The following is a 26,805-nucleotide window of genomic DNA, read 5'->3' on the forward strand; positions in this document are numbered from 1 at the left end:
CCGACTCAGGGATGGCAGGCCACATTCTCAGTCTCTCAAAGGTAGAGGAGTTGACACACCTCACAGTATCTACACTCCCATTCACACCATGGGATATCCACTCTCCTAGAGAAGATTTTTGTGGAAGAAAACAGACCGCTGAGGAGTGAGGGACATGTGTCATCTTGGCTTCCTAATCCTGGCTCAGGACCCCCCTGTCAGATGCTGGCCCCGAATCCCACTGAGAGGGAGTGTGATATCTGGGGATACTGGAAGTGTCCAAAACAAGCGTTCCCTGGGACATTGGATTTTCAATGCTAAAAGCAGGCTGTCCTGGGCAAACCAGAATGGTGGGACACGCTTCCTCCCCGGGCCTTCTGTGATGAGCTCTTACTGTGTCCTAATAGAGTCCTCTCCCTGGGCAGTTACCACCTCCCATAGGAAGAGGCCATAACCACAAAAGCCAGACCGGCCCTCGCCATAGTTGCCTCTGGGCCATTTCTGATACCCCCCACCTAGAATGCGTTCTCAGAGAGCACCCGAACTCGGCTTCGCCTGTGTGTTGGCTGCGTCAGGCCACGGGGGGACAGAGGACAGGAAAATCTGGGTTGACAAAGGGCAGCTGGCCACAGGGAAACTTGTTCCTCATGTGTGTTTGGTTCCTGTAGGAAGCAAATCTTGAAGTTTTTGGATGCTGAAAAGGACATCTCTGTCCTCAAGGGGACCCTGAAGCCCGGAGACATCATTCATTACATCTTTGACCGTGACAGCACGATGAACGTGTCCCAGAACCTCTATGATCTCCTCCCCAGAACCTCTCCCCTGAAGAACAAACACTTCCGGACTTGTGCCATTGTGGGCAACTCGGGGGTCTTGCTGAACAGCGGCTGCGGGCAGGAGATCGACACGCACAGCTTTGTCATCAGGTAACCACAGCAGGGGCTCTGGGCCCGAAGCGACAGGCAGGTTTAAGTGGTGCATGGCCAGTTGTCCCAAGAGGTTGAAATGAGAGACTATGCTTGGGTTAGTCTCCATTCTCACCTTTGTGCATTAGAATTTCTTGAGGTGCCTTTAAAAGTCCCAGTGTCCAAAGTGCACCCCAGACTGATTAGGTCAGTCTGAGGGGTCAGCAGGATATAGCCAAGGAAACCCAAATGGTCTGGTGTACCGTCAAGGTTGAGATCCCTAACCTGGCACAGAGGTAGGCAGACTATGACCAACAGCCTGTTTTTATCAATAAAGTTTTACTGGAACACAGTCATGCCCATTCATTTTCATATCCTCAATAGCGAAATTAGTTGGGCAGAGTTGAAGTGTAGCAACAGAGAAAGCATATGCCAGAATCTGAAAATAGTACCTAGCCCTTTATGCAAAAAGTCTGTCGACCCCCAGATAAAGCCTAGGCCAGCCAGTTGTCCGTTCAAGTTTGCAAACCTCGTACAAGTGTTCTCGAAGGCAGTGCTCTGCTAGTGACTATTATCCTATAGTCAAAATCTGGGAAGTAAGGGGGTGGCAGAGAAACTTGGACTTGACCATCATTCTCCCTGAAATGTCAGCTCTCATTGTTCTGTCTCCTGGGACCCAACTGGACTCAGTTACCCATGGCCTTGATACCTGACCCCCAACCCAGATGGACTGGGAACAAGGCTTTGCTGTCCCCTGGTCAGAAGTAGGGCACACAGAGCTTCGAGTTTCGTCCCAAACAGTGCCCCAGCCCTGGCAGAAGGGCATACCGCATCTCACGTTTCCTCTGGGGCTGTCCTGATGCAAAGAGAGCCTTGTCCTGGGGCTTTGGGAAACGACCTCAGGCCGTGGGATTAGACGCTGTGTCGACTCATGCATCTGCTGTGACAGAAGCACCCTGGCCACCTCGCAGCCAAACTTGGTTTAGCTTGGTAGCGTTTGCCAGATTATGCCTGTGCCTGGTGTAGCCCGGGACTTGGCCCCCATTCTCAAAGCCCTCCTGTCTACAGACTTAGGGACGGAGGGGGAATGCAAGGCAGAAGGAAGCAGGGCAGGTGTCTGATGGAAGCTGCGGCAAGGGTGAGGGTTGGGTGGCGGGGTTTAAAGGTATGGGCAGAGTGTGAGTAGGGGGTACCAGGCCTTCCTGACTTGGGGTCACATGCATAAGCCATGCTTCTTCCTTTGCCACAAGCTTCAGCAGTGAGATTTGCATGGTCGACCCAACCCTGCCCTGGCAATTCAGGACAAAATTACAAAGGCGCACTGTATACAGAACCCTCATGATGCCAGGTGGCAGCCCTGGCTACCGTCAGGGGCCCCCTGGGCTCTTTCTTCCTTAGAGGGACCACCCTCTTTCCCTCTGGGGGATCTTATAGGCCACAGCCCCCACCGAGAGAAAATGCGGTGCAATGCTATGGCTTCAGCCTGAGTTGGCATGTGTGTGTCTAGACGGTGTCGCCCACAATAGAGCACACTGAGAGTTCATTCCCTGCCTTGCCTTCCCCTGAGGTGCAGGGAGGGAGGCCACCCCAGAATTCCACACCACCTCTCCTGTAGCATTTGCTTCTCTGAATGAGAACTCTCCAGGAGCCCTGTGTCTCCACCCCACCCATCCCATGCTGACCATGAGCTCCCCCAAAGCAAGCTGCTCCTGCCCATCTCTGGACACCAGCCCAAGCCTGAGCCTGGCACAGACAGGGGACTCTGAGCTCGGGCTCTAGGCTCTGTGGGATAACAGACACCAGGAGGGTCCTGATGGGATGTTCTCAGTCTCTGTCAACCAGTCTTCCATCACTTTGCTTTGCTCTGTGGTAATGGGACCCCTCACCTGCTTGGGAGACCCCAAGACCTTCTGCCTCTCAGAACGCTCCACACTGAACAGGCCTGCATGCAAAATGCAATGAGCTTGCAAAACGTTCTGCATTCCTGAGGGGAGTTCAGGTCAGGCTTCTGGAAGAAGCAGACGTTAGCAAATGAAAAAGTTGAGCAGGAGGAAGCAACAGAAGGAAAGGCATGGAAGCGAGAGACTAGATTCATGGATGGCAGAGGCTGGAGCTTGACGGAGCACGGGCTGCCCACCTCAAGTGCTGCTGGGAATTGGGGCCGGACAGGAGTGCTGGTCCCTGCGGTGTCCCCATGAGGCTGCAGTGGCAGGCAGAGGGGTTTGCTTAACTCGGGGTCATTTAGTACAGAATAAATTCCCAGATGTTTGGGAATCAAAACTTCATTGCATGCGCTCGCTCTCTCTCTCTCTCTCTCTCACACACACACACACACACACACACACAGACCACACAGACACGCACACTCACCTTCAATAGAGAAAACCTAATGGATGAATGCCCCCTCACAGACAAATCATCCCTCTCACTGTCATGGTCATTGGGCACTTCGCATGCACCGAGTGTAATTCTAGGCACTTCATGTCAATTGACTTATGCAATTCTCACAACAACCCTATCAGGAATGTTCCATTTGGATCTGGCTTTTGCAGGAAGGAAACTGAGGTACAGAGAGCCACAGGTCCATAGCATGCTTGGGTGGCCAGGCTCAAGCTGTGGGCCCAGGCAGTATGGCTCAGAGCCAAGCATGAGCTGCTGCTCTCTCCAGCAGATTGCCTCTCCCCCTGGACCTATGGACATGCCTGTTTCTGGAAGGGACAGACTCCTTTCCAGCCCAGAGTCATGCCCATCAAAGCACTGCAGCCCACCAGCAGCCCCCCTAGAATTTTCTTTGGGAGAGTTGGCCTGCTGTTAGAGCAAGCTTATTCCCCTCCTGATCCCCCCGATAACCCCCATAAAGAAAACTACCCTGTGAAGGAGGGGTACAGCAAGGCAGAGCTGCCTCCATCATCCTCACTCAAGGAGTGGCCCTGAAACATGGTCATGGACCTAGCCTGGCCCTCAGAGCCCTCCCCTGCCTGGAACACCTGCCATGAGTTGGGTCCCAGGTTGAATGAGGTGGGGAGCCCGCCTCCGGCTGCTCGCAGCCCCAGAGCTCCCCAGAGTCTCCAGCAGGGCACTTGGGCGACACCCCAACTGACCAGTACTGTAGCTGAGGGTGCATGCACCTGTTTTCCGTCCCTTGACCAACCTGGAAGCCTGTTGGGAGCCAGCCCCCACTGGCCCGTGGTAGACTCAGCAGATGTGAACTGCATTGAATCCACTTCCCTTGCCCCTGTTCTCAGGACCTGGAGGTTGACCCAGGGGAGGCCCCAGATTCTCAGGAAGGTCTTGGAAACCTGGCTCAGTGGGGTTCAGGACAATAGGGATAATGGCACTCCATTCCTCTGAGGTCCGAGGCAAGGGCCCCTGAAGGTGTCCCAAACCAGTTCTACACCCTGCAGTATGTGGCCACAGTCACAGATAGCAAGGCCAGGGTGGGAATGAGGACGGTGGGTATTTCAGGGCGTCTAGTCTGACCACCAAACAGGTCTCAGAATCAGACACATCAGAGACGGAATCCTGGGGCTTCTCTTACTCGCTCTGGGCAAATTACATTGCACTTTCTGGCCTTGGGCTCCCCATCTGTAAAATGAGGGTGATTAACACGGAGTCAGAATAAAATGAGCTGACCCATGTTAAAGGACCAGGGGCTGGCACACGCCAGGGGCACAAGGATGTTCATTTTCTTTCTGATCATCCTACTTTTCCTCCTCAAATGTTGAAGGAAGAAAAGTCCTGGCTTGCAAGGAGGGTGAGTGGTGTCTCTCTGGGTCTCATCGTTTGGCAATGACTTATGGCCCTGGTCTTCATATCTCCAGCCTCTGTTCTACAAACACTTACTCTAGTTCCTCAGACTTAATTCCACTGGTCAAAGGGCTCTTCCACCATCAGATCCTCTGTGCAGTAAGCAGCCAGGCTTCCCCTGTGGCCAGTCCAGGCCCATTGGTCTGCAGCATAGGCAAGAAGTCCCAGTATGCACACCCAAGCTAGACCCATGAAGGTGGGAAGGTCCCCCACAAAGGAGGCCTCTGGTGAGATATCAGAAGTTGCCCACCCAGGGTCCCTGGCTAGTTCAGCACAAGATTGCAATGGCCTTTTTAGTTTGTACTCCCAGACCCAATTCTATCCAATCCAATACGTACTACAATTTCGTCTTATTGCCTACCTGTTGCCTAAAATGCAAATTTGTCATGTTACTCCCCTGTTCAAGAAATCTTCTTGGAACCACATGCCCAACATATACGCTGTTTATCTCTCTAGGTTTGTCTCCTCCACACAGTATGTCCCAGGCAGAGCGAATTATTTGCCTACCCCTAAATCCCCATACTGTTTTGCACCTCTACACCCTTAGATACATTTCTTGTGCTTCTAATGCCAAAACGCAATGTTCCCTAAACTGCCTGGTCATAAGAATCACCTGACGGGCTTATAAAAATAACTACCAGTTTCTCTGCTCACCTGCTGAATCTGGGTCCCCAGGCGAGAGACCGGGTGAATCTGTATTTTTAACTACCACCTGAGGTGATTGCTCTGCTCTGACAAGCTAGAGGAACACTCTTCTAGTTGCCTCATCCACAAAGGGATTAGTTCTCCTCCATCCGTCCAGATGTCCCTCAGTGGTCACCACCTCTGAGAATACTATCTAATGTTCCTCCTTCCCGTAGTAACGTGAGACTAGATCACATTGAGATCTTAGTGTGGTCCAGCAGTGTTCTGAGTACTGGGTATGTGCTGACTCCTTTAATCCCTGGGAGGGGGTGCTCTTGGGATCTCCATCACAGCTAAAGACACCACTGTGCATATTCCTTAGCTGTAGGGAAGCTCCTTGGGACGCTCAGAGAGTTTCAGGAGTTTGCCTAGAATCACACAGGTAGAAAGTAGCAGAGTGAATTCTGAACCTGGGAGTGTGCCTTCAGAGCCCTCACTGTTACCTATCATGGCCAGGTTGCACCTGCTTGTAGCATGGCCATCTTGTGGGCTGAGGGCTGGCTTACTCGCCCCCTTCCTGCTCCACTAGATCTGGAACTCCAGAAGGTACACACTGCACAGCCCCAGGGGCCAGCGTGTATGTGGTAAGAGCCTAGTAAATATGGGAGGCAGGGATGATGGGGCGGGAGCGGGGGGACCGTGCTGGAAGATGAGGAGAGGGGACAGGAGGTAAAGGTTGGATGAAATGAACTGTAGGCAGCAGCGTCTCATCTCTCCCCAAAGGACCGTGACGCCTTTCTCTCTGGCAGGTGCAACCTGGCCCCGGTGCAGGAGTACGCGCGGGACGTGGGGCTCAAGACCGACCTGGTGACCATGAACCCCTCCGTCATCCAACGGGCCTTTGAGGACTTGGTCAACGCCACGTGGCGGGAAAAGCTACTCCAGCGGCTGCACAGTCTCAACGGCAGCATCCTGTGGATTCCCGCCTTCATGGCCAGGGGCGGCAAGGAGCGCGTTGAGTGGGTCAACGAGCTCATCCTGAAGCACCGCGTCAACGTGCGTACTGCGTACCCCTCTCTGCGCCTGCTGCACGCCGTCCGCGGGTGAGCGGCCTCTCCGCGGGGTGGCCAGGGGTGGGCAGGGGGTCGGCGCGGAGCCTGGGCAGGGCTTGGTGGGCGATATTCCCCGCCCAGACGCATTTGCATCCCAGCTTACCACGCGTGAGTTCTGTGACCTCGGCATCGGCCTGGTCTTCCTGCACATCCTTTCCTGGAGAAAGGAGCTGGGGCTGCTAAATGGGTTTCTTCCAGCATGCCCGGTTTGACCAATCCATAGGGCCCGCCCGGAGAGCTGGGCTGAGAACGGTCCTCCCATCGGGGCTGCGTAGGGAGTAAACCATGAGGGGCAAGGGTGGAAAGAGGAAAATAGGCTGGGAGCTCTTGCAATGGTCTGCGTCAGGACTGCTTGTGGCTAAGACGGGGGTCGTGGTAGTAGATAGGCAACAGGTCGCTCAGATTAGCTGGAAACTTTGGCGTAGAGGCAGCAGGATTTGTTGGTGGGTTCTATTTGAGGATCTCGAGGAGGGAGAGAAAGAGAAGAATCCAGAATGGCTGTTAGGATTAGAGCTTGAGGGGTGCCTGGGTGGCTCAGTGGGTTAAACCTCTGCCTTCGCCTCAGGTCATGGTTTTAGGGTCTTGGGATAGAGCCCCGTGTGGGGCTCTCTGCTCAGGAGCCGCTCGCCCCTCTCTCTCTGCCTGACTCCCTGCCTACTTGTGATCTCTCTCTATCAAATAAATAAATAAGATCTTTAAAAAAAGATCCTTTTTTAAAAGGATCCTTTTTTGAAAGCCACCTTTCAAAAAAAGGATTAGAGCTTGAGAGTATGGGTGGACCGTGGTGCCATTTTCTGTGAGAGGAGAGCCCAGGCATGTTTGGGGGTATTAAGGTTGGACATATTAAGTTTGAGATGGCTGTTACAAATACGCCTGTCCACACTCCTGAGCTTGCAGCTTGGGATCAAGCCCTGTACCCACCTCACCTAAACACGTGGCACTTCACCATCCTGCTCCAGTGGCACAAGCGAGCGCATCATACAGACCCATGCTGACTCTGAAATGTTCTTTCCTGGGGCCCAAGCATAACTCAGTGTGGCCCCCAGAAAGCTCTCTGTCCAACCCACATAGATTCTTGCTGTCCTCACAAAGGTGACCCCCGAGACCCCCAAGCCTGTGACCGGCCCTGATCTGATTAGGCTGTGTTGCCAGCACGGAAACCCATTACCCCCAAGAAAAACCGAGCAAAACATTCAGGAAGAGGTGGCGACGCTTGTGGCTGATGGAGCAGAGTGACACCTGATGGACAGAGGGCTCACTGGGGCCACATTCCTTAACCTGGAGGTCAACCTGTGAGGTCTTCCTTGAACATCTACCTCCTCCCTGTCCCAGCAACCCCCCATCTCATGGAGTCTGGGCTCCATGCCTTATATGTTGTCTCTGCCTGGAAGGAGGAAAGGTTTGGGGGTCAGAGGAGATGCGAGAAGGGGAAGGACTTGCTCATGGTAAAAAGAAGTAGTCCCTCAGACAGGGAATGGGCTACTACCTATAAGAAACGTTTACAGCCAGAGCTATTTCCAGCTATAATTGACTCACTTTCATCTGTCAAAATAGCATTAAGCACCAGTAATAAGCCCTTTAAACAAACAGGCTGTTAATCCTGGGATGGCAACATCTTCCCTTGCAGGAACTCCCGGGAGGAAATATTGCAGGAGAGAACGGGGCTGGTTCCTGCTTTTAGCAAGGGGAAGAGCTGGCAGGGAAGAGGGCTTCCGGGGCCTCGGAATGGATTTCTGCCAATGGCCCTCTCCCTCTGCAGGGTGCGGGTCCTGTCAGACATTACAGGAAAGGTGGGCAGTGCCTGTAGCGAGAGCGAGGGCTTGCCCAGACGAGGCGGGAACTTGCCCTGGGGTTTGCCTCAAGAGGAAGAATGGGCTGAAGGGATGGGGGAGGCAGAACAAAGCCACAGGAGAAAAAACTGAGGGTTCGTAGAAAAGATGGCTGAAGAGGAAACTGGCCCAGAGGCAGCCTGGTCTAGCATGAGAACCATAGGCTTTGGAGTTAGGGACACCTGGGTTCAAATCCCACCTCCATTACTCAGGTGGTGAAACAGGTCCATTACCTCCCTGAGCCTTGCTTTTGTCTGTCTCTCACTTTTCTCTGTCTCTTGCCTACATCTGAATGTGTGGTCTGAGCTGGCCAAGGGAGACACAGTCAGTCAGTCATCCCTACGGCCACCAACCACCCAGCAAGGGTTTGGACCTGCCCTATAGACTTCAGAGGTAGAAGTAGGACCAGAGGGTGAAACCACAGGGTGGAGGGTTTATTTAGGCTCCATTGGATAAAGGATTCTGTAGTAGAAGAGTGGACAAAAGTTAGATTCACCTGTCAGGATGTCTTCACCTCAGAGTTCCAACGTAGACTGGAGTTTACAGAATAATCTTGTTTCCATACTTAAAAATCTATTGTTCAATAAACCCTCTCTTTATGAAGTGGAGAAGATAAACATTTTTATTGCGATAAAATAGACACAACATAAAATTTACTACTTTAACCATTGTTAACTGTGCAGCTCAGTAGTTAAGTATATACCCAGTGTTGTGAAACAAATCTCCAGAACTTCATCTTGCACATCTGAAACTCTATATGCATTAAATAACAAGTCCCCTTTTCTCCAACCCCCCCCCTCCCTCCATCCCCTGATACAGTAATCTTTCTACTTCGGTTTCCATGAATTTGGCTACTTTAGATACTTCATTCAAGGAGATTGCTACTGCACTTGCCTTTCTGTGACTGACAGATTCCACTTAACGTGTCGTCCTCAAGGTCCATCCGTGCCAGAGCCTGTGTCAGAACAGCCTTTCTTTTGAAGACTGGATAATATTCTGTTGTATGTGTGCGCCAGATTTTGTTTGTCCATCCGTCCATAGCTGGACATTTGGGTTGCTTTCACCTCTTGACTGTGGTGAATAGTGCTGCTGTCAACACGTGTGAGCAGATAGCTCTTCGAGACTCTGCTTTCCATGGCTGGATCATACAGTCGTCCTGTTTTTAATTTTTTGAAGAACATCCATCCCGCCTTCCATGGTGTCTGCACCATGTTGCGATCCACCAGCAGCACACGAGGGATTCAGTTTCTCCACATTTTCCCCCACACCTGTTATTCCATTTCACCACATCTTTGCCAACTTGTGATTTGGTAGTAACCCATCTTGACCACTTTCAAGTGCGCCATTCGATTAGAAGTAATTGGCTGTTAGAGGAAAATGTAGCAGAAAATCTTTATGATCTTGGGTCTTGCAATGGTTTCTTAAGTATCACACCAAAAACACAGGAAATGAAAGAAAAAAGGAGATAAAAGGGACTTCATTAAACTAAAACTTTTCATGCACCAAAAAGCCGATCTAGTATGGCAGGGGGTGGGGACCTACTCATAGAATGGGGGTAAATAGTTGCAAATCATGTATCTGATAAGGGATTAATATCCGGAGTATATGTTGAGTACAACTCAACAACACCATAAATAATCAAACAACCTAATTTTTACAAGGGCAGAGGACTTGGATGGACTTTTTTTCCCAGAGAAGATATACAGATGGCCAGTAAGCACATGAAAAGATGCTCAACATCACTCATCATTGGGAAATTGTAAATCAAAACCGCAGTGAGATACCACTTCCCACCCGCTGGGATGGACGCTATCAAAACGTGGGAAATAACACGCGTTGGTGAAGATGTGAGGAAATCGGAACCCTTGTGCCTGCTGGTGGGAATGTCAAGTGGGAATCATCTTTGAGGCATCTTAATATGTTCATTCTGCAAAGGAGGAAGTTGACGCCCAGATGAGTTGGGTGATGAGTAGGAAGCCACCGAGCCAGGAAGGGGCACAACCAGGAACTGAAGCACAGCACCTCACTCTAGCCAGGACACCAGAGGCAGCAAATTCAAATCCAGCCAGTTCTGGATTTGGGGCCCCCATCAGCTCCGTGGGGCAGATGCTGTCACACCAGAGAAGTGGTGTGAGGAGACCACACAGCGGTGTATCAGGTCTCCCTGGGTGCACGGCAGTTCTTCTGAGTCTGGGACAGTGTTCCCACCAGGCAGAACAAGCTGAAAGGTCAAAACACCTCAGGGTCCCATCAAACACCCTCTGGAATTTGAGCCTTGACACAGTCTTGTGGAACCCCCCATTGAGGCTCTCAGTGTTGTTCGCCCCTTGACGTTGCCTTGGCCTTTGCCTCCCTCATTTGCTTGACTGCTCCTTCACAGCCAAGCCATCTTTCCAAAGGAAAGCAGCCATCCTCACATAGCAGCTGTGCGTCCACTCACCCTGAATGCAGCTGGGTGGCTTGACATGCCCAAACGTGTCCACATACAAGTCACTGTGCTCCTTAGACTGGTTTAGTGTCCCCAGTCCATCCTTTCATGGGGGGAAAAAAACCATGAGATGCTCTATTAACAGCAAGTGGGCTTGTCATGAGGACCAAATGAAATCATTTACTTAAATCACTTTAGAGCCCAGTGCTGGTCATATTAAGTCCGTCTAGTACTACAACCTGGCACGTGGTAGAGCCAGGCTTCATGTGAAGGGACCACATGAACACAGTTTCCATTCTCCTGGCTAAACAGTCTCCTCCTACACATTTGTGGTTATTAACCTACTTCTTATTATTAATTGTTAAGTTGTCAGTGCCTCGAGGCTAGAATACTGCCACTTTGTGCTGCATTCCTCTCTCCTGCATAGTACCTGATACTCAGAGAGCCTCTGGTGACTGGTCAGGGGGTCTCCAGTGACCTCAGATTGAAGAAGGACATGTAGGAGAATCGAGGAGGGTCACAGATAGCCATCCCTAACACAGCTATACTAGACACCATGCAAAGTATTGTGTCATGTGATGAGAGAACTAGAACCAGCATTCTATGCTGAAGACAGCAAAGTGAGCCTCAGGTGGTAAGAAACTTGCACAAGATTGCATGGCTTGTGAGCGAGATTCAGGACTCCTCTCTTGCTCCTGATCACCACCCATTTGCCCCTGTAGCAATAACCAGGAATTAATAACAGGGATCCTAGAAGAATAATGTCAGAAGGCCAAAGCCAGAATGCGAGCTTATGAAAATATTAAGAAAAAAAATAGAAAAGGGGTGCCTCTGGCTCTTGATTTCAGCTCAGATCATGATCTCAGGGTGATGAGATGGAACCCCTCGTCAGGCTCCGCCCTGGGTGTGGAGGCTGCTTAAGATTCTCTCTCTCCCTCTCCGTCCACCCGCCCCCCCCCCCCAGAAAAGAAAGAAAAACAGAAATTGCATTTTATGATTCAAGTAAAAAGAACTAAAAAGTTAAGGGCAGGCAGTGTAGAGGCTACAAAAGACAAATGGGAATGGGACTCTTGGTTCCTCTTCTTCACCTGTCTTCTCAGCAAAGGAGAGCTGTCTTTTACCTGGATAGCATGACAAAGCTTTTGGCATCATTATGTATAATCCCATTTCGTTGCCCTAAACAAGCGGTTCTCAACATGGTCCCTGGACCAGCTACATCAGCATCACCTGGGTACTTGTTATAAATACAAATTCTCAGGCCCACCCCCAGCTTACTGAATCAGAAACTGCATGTTTGAGGCCCAGAAATCTACATCTTTACAAACCCTACAGGTGATTCTGATGTACAACACAAGTTTGAGAACCTGTACTATCAACAAAACCAAGACCTATTAATATCTCAGGAGATATCATGCACTAAGACCACTGAGCAGTTGGCCCTGACCTTTCCCAAATCATGCCCCAATTTTCTAAACATGGGAAAGGATGGACTCCAGCGAGCTTGTTGTCAACCCCAAGCCAGAGTTTCAAAATGTTTATCAGTGCAATGGCTCAGGAACACCTGAAGATGAAGAAGCAAATATCAAGACCAGATGTCCTCATGGGAAAGCAGCAGGGCACACTGCCCCAGTCTGCTCTTCTGAGGGGGTAGTAGACAGATAGACCCAGGATTGGTGTCGTCATTTTCATATCTTGGTTCAAGTCAGATACTTTGACAAAATATTGCTTGAGCAGCATGGAGAACTGTGATATTTCAGGGAGTAAAAAGGAGCAAATGTTAAGTCTCTTCTTAGAGAAACCTTGTAAGATAGATACTATTTTTATCCCCATTTTACTCACAAGGAAACAGGCTCAGACACCAGGTAACTCAGATGAGGAGGAGGGGGACTCGAACCCATGTGTATGGGTTTCAGTTGTGTCTACTGCCATGCCCCTTCTCATGTCCTTGACAGACTGGCCACTGTCTGTTGACCACAGATACCCAAATGACTAATTAAAGGTTGACTTCATGGGGGTCTCTAAAACACACCACCAGCTTCCTGTACTGCCAACTGTCCCCATGTTTTTTAAAGATTTTATTTATTTATTTGAGAGAGACAGAGAGATCACAAGTAGTCAGAGAGGCAGGCAGAGAGAGAGGAGGAAGCAGATTCCCTGCCAAGCAGAGAGCCCGATGTGGGGCTCAATCCCAGGACCCTGAGATCATGACCTGAGCCAAAGGCAGAGGCTTTAACCCACTGAGCCACCCAGGTGCCCCAACTGTCCCCATTTTTACCAGTAACTTAAGTGAAGGCATCAATGGTCTCCTTAGTCAGTTTGCGGAAGACACAACTTTGGGGGGATTCCTAATAATTGGGGCCTCAGAGTTGAATCCAAACTTCTTTTGATAGACTAAAACAATGAGCTAATCGAAGAGGGAGAAATTTAATACAGACAAATGCAAGATTCTGTGCTTAGGTTCTAAACAATTGTACATGTGTGATGAACAGTACCAATCAGCAGCAGGCACATGGTTTCTCAAAGGGATAAGATGATCTTAGATCACAGCGATGGATGTATAATGTTTTGAGACTCAAGGAGGTCAGCAATGACCTTGGTCAAATCTGACCTGGAGAAGTTTTGGGACCCAGGCTGGAGAGGCACCCCAGTGGCAGAGAAATTCGAAAGTCGAAAGGTTTGGGGAGAGAGGTCTCCAAGGAGCGTGGGAGCAATCTTTCTTCAATTAACAAATATTTATTTGCTATAACCTAGAAGGCCCCAGGCCTGTGCTGGGGGAACACAAAAATCAATGAAACAAGGCCTTTGCCCTTGAGTGGCTCACAGATTTGGACTGCAAGGCTCCAGATGTAGAACCAAGGTTGAGAAGGGATCTACGAGGATTCTGACTTCATCTGGGTGCTGAGAAGAGCATCCCAACAAATAAGGTTCTCTGAACTGAGCTTGGTTGCCTCTTGTTCAGGCAGCAGTGAATGCTCCTTGCTGGGCCATGACTTGGGAACTCCACATCCTACAGAATTAGTGTATGAGTCTGTCCTTGCTGCTGTAACAAAGGACCACAGGCCATGTGGCCTAAATGGACAACAGAAAGTTATTGTCTTGCAGATCTGGAGGCTAGAAGTCCTTCTCAGAGCACTGAGGGAAGACCCTCCCTCAGGCCTTCCTCTTTCTCTTGTGGAGGACCTTTCTCCATCATTCTTTCTGTGTGTCTGTGTATCTCCAAATGCCCCCTGCTTATAAAATTGGGTTGGAACAGGAGTCCCCTTAACAACCTCATTTTAACTTGCTTACCTCTGTAAAGACCCTTATCTCTAAATAAGATCGCATTCTGAGGTACTGGAGGTTGACCTCCACAGATGAATTCTGAGGGAATATCATTCAACCCATATTGGTTGGGTTAGATGGTCCACAGTTTCCACTCAGAGATTCATTGATTCATCACACCTGTGCCAGCAGAATCTCTAACCACCAGCTCCTCTGGAGATTCCTGACATTTTGGGGCCTTTATGGGACCTGGGCATTGCAGGGAGGGGGCAGTGTGGGACAGAGAAAGCCTACCCTTTGAATCTTACTTCCAGGGGGCTTTCGGTTGTGTCAGCCTGCAAGAGTGGCACAGTGCCCTGGCTGGCTGTTGGCAAGGGAAGCGAACAGCCCAGGGGAAGGACACCCCGGCAGTTGAATATGGCTGCAGGAAGGGGAAAACTCTGGTCTGCAGATGGTAGTGAATGGCTCTGATTCAATTACGACAATAGGGAAGGCTGTGACCCGTGGAGAGGGTGGCCCTCGGGCAGGAAAGCAGCCTGCTGCCTGGCCCATTTAGCCACCCAGACCACAGGCCTGGTGCAGAGGAAGCCTGTGAATTGGTGCTTAATTAGGCACCAAACGTGCTGAACGTCAGCCCTAGGATGGCAGTGGTCCAGCGGGCATCCCTGCCAGGGCCGGAGCAGCAGATCAGCATTGTGGGCATTGCTGTCTGGCAGCGGGTAGCAGAAACCTGCACACTGGACAGGCAAGAGAGTAAGCATGGCGCAGAGAATGAGAGCCGAGACCAGCGCAGGTTGGAGGACCCTCCTCCCAGACATGGCCATCGCATGGTCCTAAGAGCATGTCCCCAGATTCAGTCCAGGAGCTGGGTTCCAGTCTCCTCCAGGGGACACAGAGTGCAGAAGTATATCCCATTCCAGTGTTACATAGAGAAAAAGAAGGAGGTCTGTGGTCTTAAGGCACAGATGGCATTTCATCATTTTTCATAGATTGTCTCAATTTTTTTTTTCAAACAGCAATGCACATAATAAAAAGAAAAATCCAAACAGTATAAAGGATTTAAAGTGAAGAACGAGTGAGCCCTCCTCCACAGAGGCAGTCTGTTACACTGGTTTTCTGTGTGTATTCTTCCAGAAATATCCACTTTTACACATAAGGGAGCATGTTTTAAACATCGTACCTTGCTAAATTCTGGAAATTATTCCACATCAAAGCACACCACCTTGCTTTCCTTCACAGTGTCTGGACCATAATTTATGGGAGCAGAAATTGTTGGTAGGCATCGCAGGTTTTTCCAATCTTTTGCTAGTATAATCAGTGCTACAGTGATCATCTTATACCGGCATCTACACACATACGTACATCTAGAGGCTCACTTTTAGGCATGCCGTTGCTAAAAAGAGATGCATGTAAGCATCATTAGTTTTTATAGAGGTTACCAAATTGCCCTCCCTAGAAGCAGGTACCAAGTTACAGTCCCACCTCCGGTGATTGAAAATGCCTGCTTTCCCATAGCCTCACCAGCTCACCAGCATGGTAGGTCACCAATACTTGTTCTCTTTGCGAATCCAACGGAAAATGCCATCTGATTGTTGTGTGGAATTGGATTCCTTTCATTATAAATGAGGTTAATTATAATTTTTTTTTCCTGTTTGGAGCGGCATCAGTTTAGATTCCAGAATCCAACACCAGCCACAAGTTTTCAGCCCCCAAGAGGTAGACTTTCTGAAACCCTGCTGGGCCAGAGGTGATCCCTGTGAGTGTCTCTCGACACCCACAGGGACCCCCCATGAAGGAGGAGGAAGCTCTGAAGTTATCAGGCATCATGATTTTTCTCCTTTCTTTTGGCAACAAATGGTCTAAGGCACGACTAGCCTGCCTCTCCCATGTACAGACCTGCAGGTCTGCAGGAAAACCAGCCTCCTTCGTTTCTTCCAGTGCCCCCCCAAGGGGACACTAGCCTCTGCTTGCTCATTTTCTCTCCTGGCTTCATAAACTAGAGATTTGTGGTGCACCCACTTTACACATGAGCTATAAGGATCTGGGGTTATATAAGGAGTAGGAAGTCAGTCCACTGGCTCACAGAATTGTAAATTGTAGGGGAGGGGAAAGACAAGTAAATAATGATAGCATAGTATGGTTAAGTGCTGTGATTGGAAAAGAACAACGTAAAATGGACCCATCTGGGGAGGTCTGGGAAGTGACATCAAAGCTGAGACCATAAGACAGAGTTGCTGGCCAAGAGAGCTGGGAGTTGGTGGTGTCTTGGTAGGAATCAAGAAGGTCCTTATAGCGTGTGGCTCTGAGGGCCAGGTGGTGGGAGGGATCTCAGTCCCAGGTCACAAGGGCTTCCCAAGCCTGGCCAAGGCCACTGGGTATTGTCCTCGGGACTCCAAGAGTCCCTGGAGAAATTCTGGTGGCATGGTCATCCTTCAAGTCAACCTTGTTTACTTGAGTGAAGGATACTGGTTTGGGTGGGCACTGAGGCTTAGGGACCAGGCATCAACAGGACTGGGTCAGCTCTGCACTCCAGCCCCTAATCTTGAGACAAAACCCCCAGCTCTCCATGCTCACAAAGCTGGGCAGCCTCATCCTGAGGTATTCCCCCAGGAGACAAGAGCCCTGGGCAGTCTTCCCAAGGAAAAGACAGCAATGGGCTATGGACCCCCAGACCAGAGCCCAGGCTGCTGGTGTGGATAATGGGAAACCAGGGGTCTGAGGGTCCTGCCCCCAACTTTGCTGCTCATCTCGCACAAAGTGTCCCCAAGTGTGCCATGGCAACCACCTGTAAGGCATTCCTGCTCCTTAAGGGACAATATGAGCTATGTTCCACAAAGTGCTTTTAGCATCTTAGAGAAGGCCGTTTTGGTCCCTTTTTCCCACAGTGGCAGCCACTGTGCTTGCCACATACCGAGCTCAGGAATTCAGAAAGAAGGACAAATGTGCTTTGGAGATGATTTTGGCGATCCTCGTCTATAGCTGTCCATGCTCATAAAATACAGCGCTTAATCGTCTTGGCAATTGGGATAACCAATTTGGAAAATAATTACTGCCTTCTTTATGATTACTTTGCCTTCTAATTAAAATCTCAAGACTGGAATATTAAAGGTGCATTGTCAATACAACGTCTCGGATGCACCCAGCTAACCTCATTTGGGAAGGCAAAATTAATTAGTTTGTATTTTAACACCCAGCTGTTATCCTGAGGAAGGAAATCGTCTACAAGTCAGCCACACACACAGTCTCTAAGCTGGCCAGAGTGGCCGAGGGGGATAGAAAGGAAATCAAGAGTGATTTGTTCCCACGTAACTCAGTCAGCGGCTATTATAAGCTGCTCATTAAATGGCGCCCCCGCGTCCCAGTCAGACATGGCTCAGGAGTGTTCTTGTTCACCTGTGGTGCCGGGATGGGAAATAAGTCAGCCCCTCCATGCCACAGAGCTCCCAATTCATTCTGGAGCCTCCTGGGCTGTTAACACCTCTCCCAGTGATTGGTTCTTGGGGGAAAGCCGGCAGCAGATACGAGAGGCTGTGCCCCTCTCTCCCTGTCCCTCCCAGCCACAGGTACAAACCTGTGTGCCATGCTGGCTTCCCTCTTCCTCTTTTTTGACTTCTTCCTATTTTTCAGTTCCATGTGAGTCAGACATTTGCTGAGCACCTGGAACCCTGGATGATAGATAGTGGTTCTAGGCTGCGTGGCAGTAACGACACCCCAGCCCCTTGCGGCTTAGCCCAACAAGCTGATTTCTCATTCATGGAAAGTGTGATGCAGGTCGGCACTGGCTCTCTTCCAGTCAGTGATCCAGGGATCTAGGCTTCTTCCTTGTTAGGCTGACACCATCTTTATGGGAGGCTTGGAGGGTCCCTAAGGCAGAGGAGAAGGTTGGCCCCCAAAGGACACACTTCCTGTCACAGCTTCTTGGCCAGAACTGGTCACGTGACCACAGCCCCATTGCAAGGAATGCTGGGAGATGTAGGAGGGCACATGGAGTGTTTGTTGAGAGCTTCTGTCCGTGCCACAGTGCACTGATTGTGCCATGCAGGGAGCCAGGTGCCTCTGAACCCCCTACCAGGGCTGTGAGGCATGACCCCTGTCCCCAGGGAGATGCCAGCACTGTTCTGTGTAGGAGGGTCAGGCCAGATTGACAAGCACAACAGCAGAAGTAGAAGCCAAGTTCATGATAATACATGGAAGTGATTACCTCAGCATGAACTAGGAAGAAGAGAGTGGAACAAAAGGAACATTTCCAGGAAGATGTAATGCGTGTGCTTAGTTTTGGTGGGGAGGGGAAAACAGTTGACCTTGGGGACAGGAGGAGGAAAGTCCCGCCTGCAGGTAGGGCGCAGCATGTGTCCGAGTAACCTCAGACCTCCTGCAGATCAAACTCTTCCCTCCATGTCTCTGAGCACAGCACTGATGTCCTGAGAAGAAATTCATTTCTGAACGCCTTCTCAGGCTAAGGCCTTACAATAGGAAAACAAACAAACCACAAATCCCTAATAAGGCATTTGTGACCGGTGTTAGGGCTTAAATTTGCTCAGGGAGCAAATAGCGCTATGCTCTCAGGGAGGGACACTGCAGTGGCTTGCACGTCCCTCGGGAGGATCGACAGCCGGCTCATGTCAGGCCACGACCCTCCTGGAATCACCATGGGGGGGAAAAAGCCCAAAACTAGGAGTGGGGAGTCTATGCCGCATTTTTTCTAAGCCTTGTCTAACCAGCAGCTCGAGGAGTGCCTCTACTCGGGCCTGTCTCCCTGGACTCTCCTGTTTTCCTTCTGGAACCTGAAACAAGAGAACAAGTTCAATCTGGGAGGCCCGTGGATCACCCACACATATGGTCTGCTGACTCACCCAACAGGACCTCACATGATGTTTCTAATTTTTTTTAATTAGTTGCCAACATTCAAAAATTTGGAGAAACGGCATAAAAATCCAGCTCTCTCATACACCCTTCGACACCACTATACTGGACAACAATAAAACTGGTCACCCCTTTAAATGCCACAGCACCATGGGACCCTCCCTGTTGTCTGGCGACCCTGAGGCCAGGCACTGGTTTTCCCTTCACACATCCTAGCTCCCACCTCCCAGTTACATCTCCGGCCAGGGGACATCAAGGCCACGGGACTCGACAAGTTCCCCCGGCCAAATCGTCTTTAAAACTTGATGACTAGGGACGCCTGGGTGGCTCAGTTGGTTAAGCAGCTGCCTTCGGCTCAGGTCATGATCCCAGCGTCCTGGGATCGAGTCCCACATCGGGCTCCTTGCTCAGCAGGGAGCCTGCTTCTCCCTCTGCCTCTGCCTGCCATTCTGTCTGCCTGTGTTCGCTCTCTCCCCCTCTCTCTCTCTGATAAATAAATAAAATCTTTAAAAAAAAAAAAAAAAAAAAAAAAAAAAAAAAAAAACTTGATGACTATTCCTGAGGCTTTCTCTTTGCCCATATTTTCTCTAAATATACCTCATTCTTAGCAGAACCACCCACCAATGAGAGCAGGGCTTCTTAACCTTGGATGCACATTTGAATGACTGGGGGAGGTTTTAAAAATCCCAGTGTCCAACCTATACCCGGAGGTTGTACTCAGGATCTGTCCTCTTAAAGCTCCAGGTGACTCAGTGTATAGCCTTGGTCAAGAAGCATTGAGTTAGACTTGAAAATGCAATTTTATGAAGGGGTGAGCTCCCCATCATCATAAGTAATTAAAGCAATGTGGATGAGCACTTTGCAAGGATGTGTGGGGTGATCCAAATATCAGCTGCTACTCTGCTGGGGTTCTTTCCTCCTTCCACTTCCCTGCCTTTGCCCCTCAGCACCCTTCCCAAGCTCAGTTCAGCCACATTGAACCTACAGTGTGCAAGTTATCTCAGGAAGAGCATCTTATCTCATGAGCATCAACCACGGACGCCCCCCTGAGCCAGCACCATGCCTTCCGCATATTAGCTGGGAGTAAGCCTCTCAGCAGTTCAAGGAAGAAATGATGAAGGTCTGTGGGATGTCCACACAGGCTTTTCCCTATTACTTCCCAGTTGTGTTTGTGGTTAAGGGAGCCATTGTCTTGCTCTCCGCCTTTGTCCCCTCCATCTGATTCTGGGTTGAAAAATTCACCCATAAGGAAGTTTTTTGGCCCAGACAGAATGAAACAGGAAAAGAAGCAAGCAAAGTGGTCTTCAACTGACAAGCTTACGACAAAAGACTGGCTGTCTAGGGACTCTCCTGGAGGTCGGCACAGTGCCTCCGAGAATCATGTTTACAGGATGGGGTGAGGGGTCCTTGAAATGTGTTTCATTATATAAAATATTACATTATTTACTAAAATTATATGGGTTACTAGGAATCTGTAACCTTTGTCTGTTTCAAAGGTTAATCTCCTCCGGAAAAAAAAAAGGATTTAAGGTGAACTTTCTGGAATGTCTTGGTGTTTCATTTTTGGGTCGGTAGAAAGAACCACTTGTAAGAGGAAGGGCGTGCTAGAGCTTCTAGAAAATCTTCCCCCTGCCCAACCAATTTTTCCCCAAAAGCACTGTGAAGTATATGAGACCGTTTCAACTTTCAGCAACACGTAAATGTTTTGCCTGGCATACATTTGCTTCTGGCTTGAGTTTAATTGGTGCGTTTGACTATAAAGTCATACCTGCCACAGGGCTGAGGTGTCCTCAGGAGCCACGCTGGGGTTGGGGAGTGGATGTTTTTCACAGAGGCAGGTGGACCAGGTGCGGTGAGGCACACAGAGTTTGAGGACAGAAAAACATGGCCAGTGTCTGGTGTGGACACACAGTAGTGAGGAGTTGATGGTAAGGAACTCCATCTTTCCACCAAGGCATATGCATTGCCTTTAAAGGCATCCAGCGTAGGGTTAGCAGAAGCTTTTTATGAGAAAGAAAGAGGTTAAACCGCACATCCCGATGAGTTCTAAATCCAAGCAGAAGAACTATAGTGGAAAGCCAAAATGGCGGCAAAGAGAATGGACATTTTCCTGCTTCTGGAGAAAGGTCTAGATTGAGTTGAAACTTGGAGATCCCCTAGTCTATGGCCCATTATCACAAAGATGTGAAAAATTAGGTCCAGCAGGGAGAAGTGACCAGCCCAAAGGCACGCAGGTAGCTGTTAACAGAACTGTCAGTTGAAGCACAGATCTAAAAAGTTGGTAGCTCCCCAGACCTCTCTCTCCTCATCTGTGGATTAGAGCTGGGTTCTTCCTCAATGCTGTCTTGGTTAAGGTAAACTGACACCTTCTATGGGCAGAGGTAGTTCAGTGCCTCCTCCAGCACTGGCGTCCATTAGCCTAACGCCATGCTCTTCCCAATTCTCCATAGCTCCTCTCGCTATCCCTGCCAGATTCCTAGGTAGGAAGTCGGAACTCCCAATTCAGAAGGAGATACACCAAGTGCCACAACAGGCCTTGAGAAGAGAGCATGGCTGAACCTGGTTTCACCGGGCAGAGCACCCTCTGGTATCTCAACTCTCAAGGCAGCCACCTATGGTCAGAGGTGGGCAGCCCGCATTAGAGGGTGGAGGTCCTGCAGGCAGGGATGGAAGGAAATCCTATGACACTCAAGAGACAAGGAGGTCTCTGCTGGAGTCAGGAATGGTGACATGCAGAGGGAAGCACATGGGACCCTCCGCAAAGGGAAGATGGGGGGGCACCGTACAAGAGCCGCCCCTTAATAGGGGGTCTGCATGCAGCGGCCCAAGCAGCAAGCTGCCACACCCACATGAGTCCTCTTTGGCTGGCTCTCTCGTGCTCCCACAGCAGAGGCCAGGAGCGTGACTGCAAAGCCAAAAATATCCACCAGCTGGCTCTTTATAGAAAAACTTTGCCCGTTCCCACTTTAGATTCCAACAGGCCTTAGTCCAGGTCAAGGTCTTGCCCTTTCTACCTAGGTGGCATGGGGCAAGCCACTTTTGTCTCTGTGCCTCATTTCTGCATCTGTACCTCCTAATGGGCTCCTCATGTTTCCATAAAAATCATATATGGGAAAGCTCACAGCATAGGGAAGAGTTCTGTTTCTTAATAAAGGTAGGTAGTCAGTCCTCTGTGAAAGGAACCAGGGGTCAGTGGTCTCCACAGCTCCTGGAGTGGTGAAGACGAGGGAGACTGCTGGACAGGTTAAAACTGTCCTCTTCCTGGAAAGGATGATTCACAAACTCATGTTTCTTTTCTCTTCTTTTTTTTCTTTCTTTTCTTTTCTTTTTTTTTTTTTTCAGGTACTGGCTAACCAACAAGGTCCACATCAAGAGACCCACCACTGGTCTCTTGATGTACACCCTGGCCACACGTTTCTGCAACCAGATCTACCTCTACGGCTTCTGGCCCTTTCCACTAGATCAGAACCAGAACCCCGTCAAGTACCACTATTACGATAGCCTCAAGTATGGCTACACCTCCCAGGCCAGCCCCCACACCATGCCCTTGGAGTTCAAGGCCCTCAAGAGCCTGCATGAGCAGGGGGCTTTGAAACTGACTGTTGGCCAGTGCGATGGGGCCACGTAAGGTGGGCACCCCGTGGGACTCAGTGGCTCACATTTCCTGCCAGCTACACCACAGGCAGATGGGAGTCGGGGTGGCGCAAATTATAGAACAAGCAGGCTAGTGGTTTTCTTTGTTAAAGTGTAAAACAGTGACCAGAATATATATATATATACCTGCATATATATATTGACCTGAGTATTTATAACTGTGTGGTGTTCATCTAGCATTAGGCAGATAAGCCACAGGAAGAAGGTGTGGAGAACCCACCCAAACCGGATTGAGACTCAGTCCATCTTTAGGGGCAGAAGGACTTGACATGAAAAGAAGCCAGTCCCATGACTTTGGATGATCTGGGTTGGAGAGATCTTTGGGCTCATGGATGAATGGAGAGCCCCTTCTTGGCAGCTGCCCCGAGCCTCTGAGACACGTGGATTCTGGGTGAGCCAAGACCCAGAGGGGACAACTGGACCCAAGTCTAAAATGGTGCTGTTCACAGAGGAGAAGGAGGTTGAAGGGTTCAGCCTGGCAAAGGAGGACAAGGACACCAAGAAGCAGAGGCCACTTCAGGGCCACGAGCCTTGTTCCACAAACTTAGAGTAAAACTGTCCGAGGGATGATTCACGGTGGACCCACCTGTTCCAGACAGGCTTCCACAGCTATGGAGAGACGGCTGGAGAAGAAACCAAGGACAGTCCATACTCTGGCTTTGCAAGAACCACCAAGAACCTGGACAGACCAGGCAGATGACCCTGAAGACCACAGGGGGTGTTCACCTGGCGTTTTGGAAAAATTGAGATCTCCCGCTTGGGGACAACACTCCACCCCACAATAAGGCAGAAGAGTGTCTAGAACGTGGTGGTCTGGTGGGTGTTCTTTAAAATGTCTAGAGTCCACCAAGGAGGAAGGGACCCTGAGATGTCACCCGCTGGGTCAGCCCCCTTCCTGCTCTATTAGAATGTCACATGAGGGACCGTCCTGTCCCCTTCTTCCACCAGGGAAGCCACAGCCAAAGCTTGAAAGGGCACCGTCAAGATAAATGTCATCCTTTTTTAAAATACATATGATTGCCTTTCTGGGTGCCTCATAGAGCCCCAGAGTGTGAGACCTAAAAGGATGTTAAGCACCTTGCTTCATTTCTCTGTAACCACTCTGTTTGCTTCCTGCATCGTGTGCTCACGGGGCGTCTGCAGCCAGACTGCCGGATCCATGTCACTTTCTCGTCATTTTCCTCTCCCGATGTCACACTAGCCGCCATTGAGCTCCAACACTGAACATCTCCAGCGTGCAGGGAGAGGCTCCGCTGCCCACCCCCACCCACCCATCCTCTCTATGGAGGCAATGATTTGAGAAATTCACAAAATCCCTTTTGCCCCCATGAAGATTAATTGTAAAGACTTTTTTTTTTTTTTAACCCAAATCCAAATGCAGTATCCAAATACATGGCCTAATCTTCCCAGGGAAATCTGGGCTCCATGCCAATCACTTAGGGGCTGGAATCAGAGGTCACATATAGACAAGCATTAGGCGGTTTGGATGTATTCCCTTGCCTGATAAATAACAGTGTTTTAAAACGTATTTGAAAGCTAAGTAAAAAACCATGATCTGGAAGGTGAAGCGAGTTAAGAAAAGTAACCGAGATCTGCTCCCAAGCACATGAGACCGGACAGAATTAATCAGCAGCAATTCAGACCAGGACATTTGCTCTAAATTAATGGCTGGTGGGCAGCAAACGGAGGCGGTGGGAGGATGTTCAGAACCATTCACCTGCACGTGGGTGCTCCGTGTCCAAGCCATGGCTGCAACCGCCACCCTGCCTCTCTGTTTCTTCTCTTGTTGTCCTTGCCATGGATGCTTCAAGTCTGAGATTTGGGATTTACGTTATAAAATGAATATTTAAAAAGCAACAGCCCTAACAGCCTCTGTGGGAACTGCGTGGTTTGGACTTCCTCGCAAGAAGTGGAAATAATTAGTATCATATTTTACACTTCTCCAGAACCTTTCATCGAGAGGATCTCAAAGGCCCTGGAAGACATTTAATGTCTGAAGCTGGGAGTGCCCTGGGGAGCAGGTAGAATTTCCTGGGACTCGATGGATTAACAGGGGCTTTGGACTCCAGAACGTTCCAGTGGTGAGTCCTGAGGGGAGCTGGGACGTCAGGTCCTGGACTGGCCCCACGCTTCGTGTACCAGCCACCAGTCCACCCTGTGGGGCAGTTTAAGGCCAGAGCTCCGTGGAAGAGCTGGTTTTCCTTCTGTCCCATATTGGTCTAGGTTCCTTAAACGGACACCAGTGGCTGTTGAAGTAGAAGGAGTCCTGACAACCTGCCCTGGGAAGCCAGGACCCTCTGCACCCCTCTGTTCCCCAAGTCACAGGTCTTACACTGCCCAACTGCACCAGCCACCTGATGGCAGGAGCTCCAGGACCTGGGCTTCCCCCACCTCCTCTTGCTCCTCCACCGGGGCACACAGTCAGGAGGCAGCCCGTCCCCTCTGCCCGTTGAGAGCAGCTAAATGCACAAGCCAGCTAGCCTGGGTGGCCCCAAGGAGTCCCAGCCTGCACCCTGTCCCCGCCACCCTGGTCCACCGCCTTGTAACTGCAGTGGTCACAGCCATCCTGGGAGCAGAAGACCCTTTGGTCACCTCCTGTTGACTGTTAAGCCGTCCCCAATCACCCCACCCTCACCCACCCTGGAGCCTCCGAGACCTGCATGCTGGCCAAGCCCCCAAATGACCACCCCCTCCATCGGCCGCCTCCTTGGCTGAAGAGAGGAAGCCACCAGAAACACCATCTCTCCCCCAGATCTCCTGATCCCTTTCCTCCACACGCCTCTCCTTCCGCGCATTCCTGAGGACGTGACATCCGTCCTCTGGGCAGTGACGTTTTCCTACACACCCCAGCCACGCCTCTGCCACCTCTGTCCTCACTTCCACCAGCGCGCACTCTCCCACCCATCCAGGCTCCAGGATCCTCTTCCCTCCCTCCCCTTCCCTGCCAGCAGCCCCAGGAAGGGGTCTCCAGTGCTTGCAGTGCTGTCTCCCATGACCTGCCTGTTCTCCATGCTCTGGGGACCGGAGATTCAGCACCCTCCATGTTGCCTCATCAGAAGACCCCTCATCACCACCGAGCTCCCCACATCACTGGGATCCACAGCGACCCCTGCAGGACACCCGTCCCCTCCGTGCCTACGATGCCATGTACTCCCGGTGTTTCTTCTCCCTTCCCAACGTCTCTTCATCATTTATTTATGTATTTATTTATTTATGTATTTATGATTTATTTATTACCACCCTTCCCTTGTTCTAAAAAGGACCCGAGATGGGTCAGGCCATTATTTCCCACCTCCCACCTTGCCCCACTGCACAGACACTCCCTACATTGGTGCCTTCCATTGTGTGCCCACCCCCCCTGCTCCAGGGGCATCATAGACTCCATACCTCGAAGCCAAGCTTATCATCTCTGCTTCCCCTTCTTCCACGATCCCCCCCTCTTCTTGCTAGAAGCCCCGTGAGCCTCTCAACCACCCAAGTCTGAGACCCTAAAGTCATCTTTGACTCTTCTCCATGGATTCCCTTGTCACCCTTTCAACCAGCGCTGCCCTGGCTTCTCCCTTGCTTGCACAGTTTTAGCAGCACTCTCTTCCCCCTCCCTGTACCCCCATTTCCCTCTGCGCATGCTTGCACACCGCCACCCATCCTGCAGATGCATCGTGATTCTTATCTCCAGCCATTCAGAAGCCTTTAAAAGTTCCCCTGGCCCACGAAACAAGGTACAAGTCACCACCCTGACATTATTACAGATCACCAGATAAGGACCTGTTCCTTCTTTATTCCCTGCACTGGTCCATCGAGAATCGTCATTGCTGGAAGGGGTGCCTGGTTTTCCTGTCTCTGTGCCTTTGGTCTTGCTGTTCTCATCTCCTGGGACCCTCTCTTCTGTTCCTTTCAAGGCCGGTGCAGAAACCACATCTTCCATGAAGCCCTCCCTGATCTACCAACCACTGGGATCTCTCCCTCCGCTGAACCACCGTAGCACTTTATTTGTACCTTTCTCATGGCACTTACCATATTCTGCCTTGTATTATAGTTATTGTGCACTTGTCCTATGACCGTTCTTAGATTGTAAGCTCGCCAAGGGCAGGGACTGTGTTTTAATCATCTGTGTCCATTACAGCACCAGGAGTGGTGCAAAGCACACAGCAGTTGCTCAATAAATGTTTGTTGGATTAAATCCTTAATGCTTGTGGAGGGCTATGTAATCAATGAAGTCATTTTGCATCTGTAATGTCATAAAACTCTCCCAAAAAAAAAAAAAAAATCACATGTGGTGGGCAGATGTAGAAATCGTTATTCTTATTGGATGGGTCATAAAATCAAGGCCAAAAAAACTGCGT

The 26,805-nt window shown here is 50.2% G+C and overlaps 1 protein-coding gene across 1 annotated transcript in view; it reads left to right on the forward strand.

Moving 5' to 3' along the window:
• Positions 1-26,649, forward strand: part of ST8SIA2 (ST8 alpha-N-acetyl-neuraminide alpha-2,8-sialyltransferase 2) — a 66,554-nt gene extending 39,905 nt beyond the window's left edge. The window contains exons 4-6 of the mRNA XM_059180068.1: positions 648-905; positions 6,125-6,418; positions 22,151-26,649. Coding sequence (XP_059036051.1) covers positions 648-905; positions 6,125-6,418; positions 22,151-22,436 — 838 coding nt within the window. The 3' untranslated portion in view covers positions 22,437-26,649. The remainder of the gene's footprint in view (positions 1-647; positions 906-6,124; positions 6,419-22,150) is intronic.
• Positions 26,650-26,805: the final 156 nt, after the last annotated feature.

Source organism: Mustela lutreola, chromosome 7, assembly GCF_030435805.1.
Source record: "Mustela lutreola isolate mMusLut2 chromosome 7, mMusLut2.pri, whole genome shotgun sequence".
Lineage (NCBI taxonomy): Eukaryota > Metazoa > Chordata > Mammalia > Carnivora > Mustelidae > Mustela > Mustela lutreola.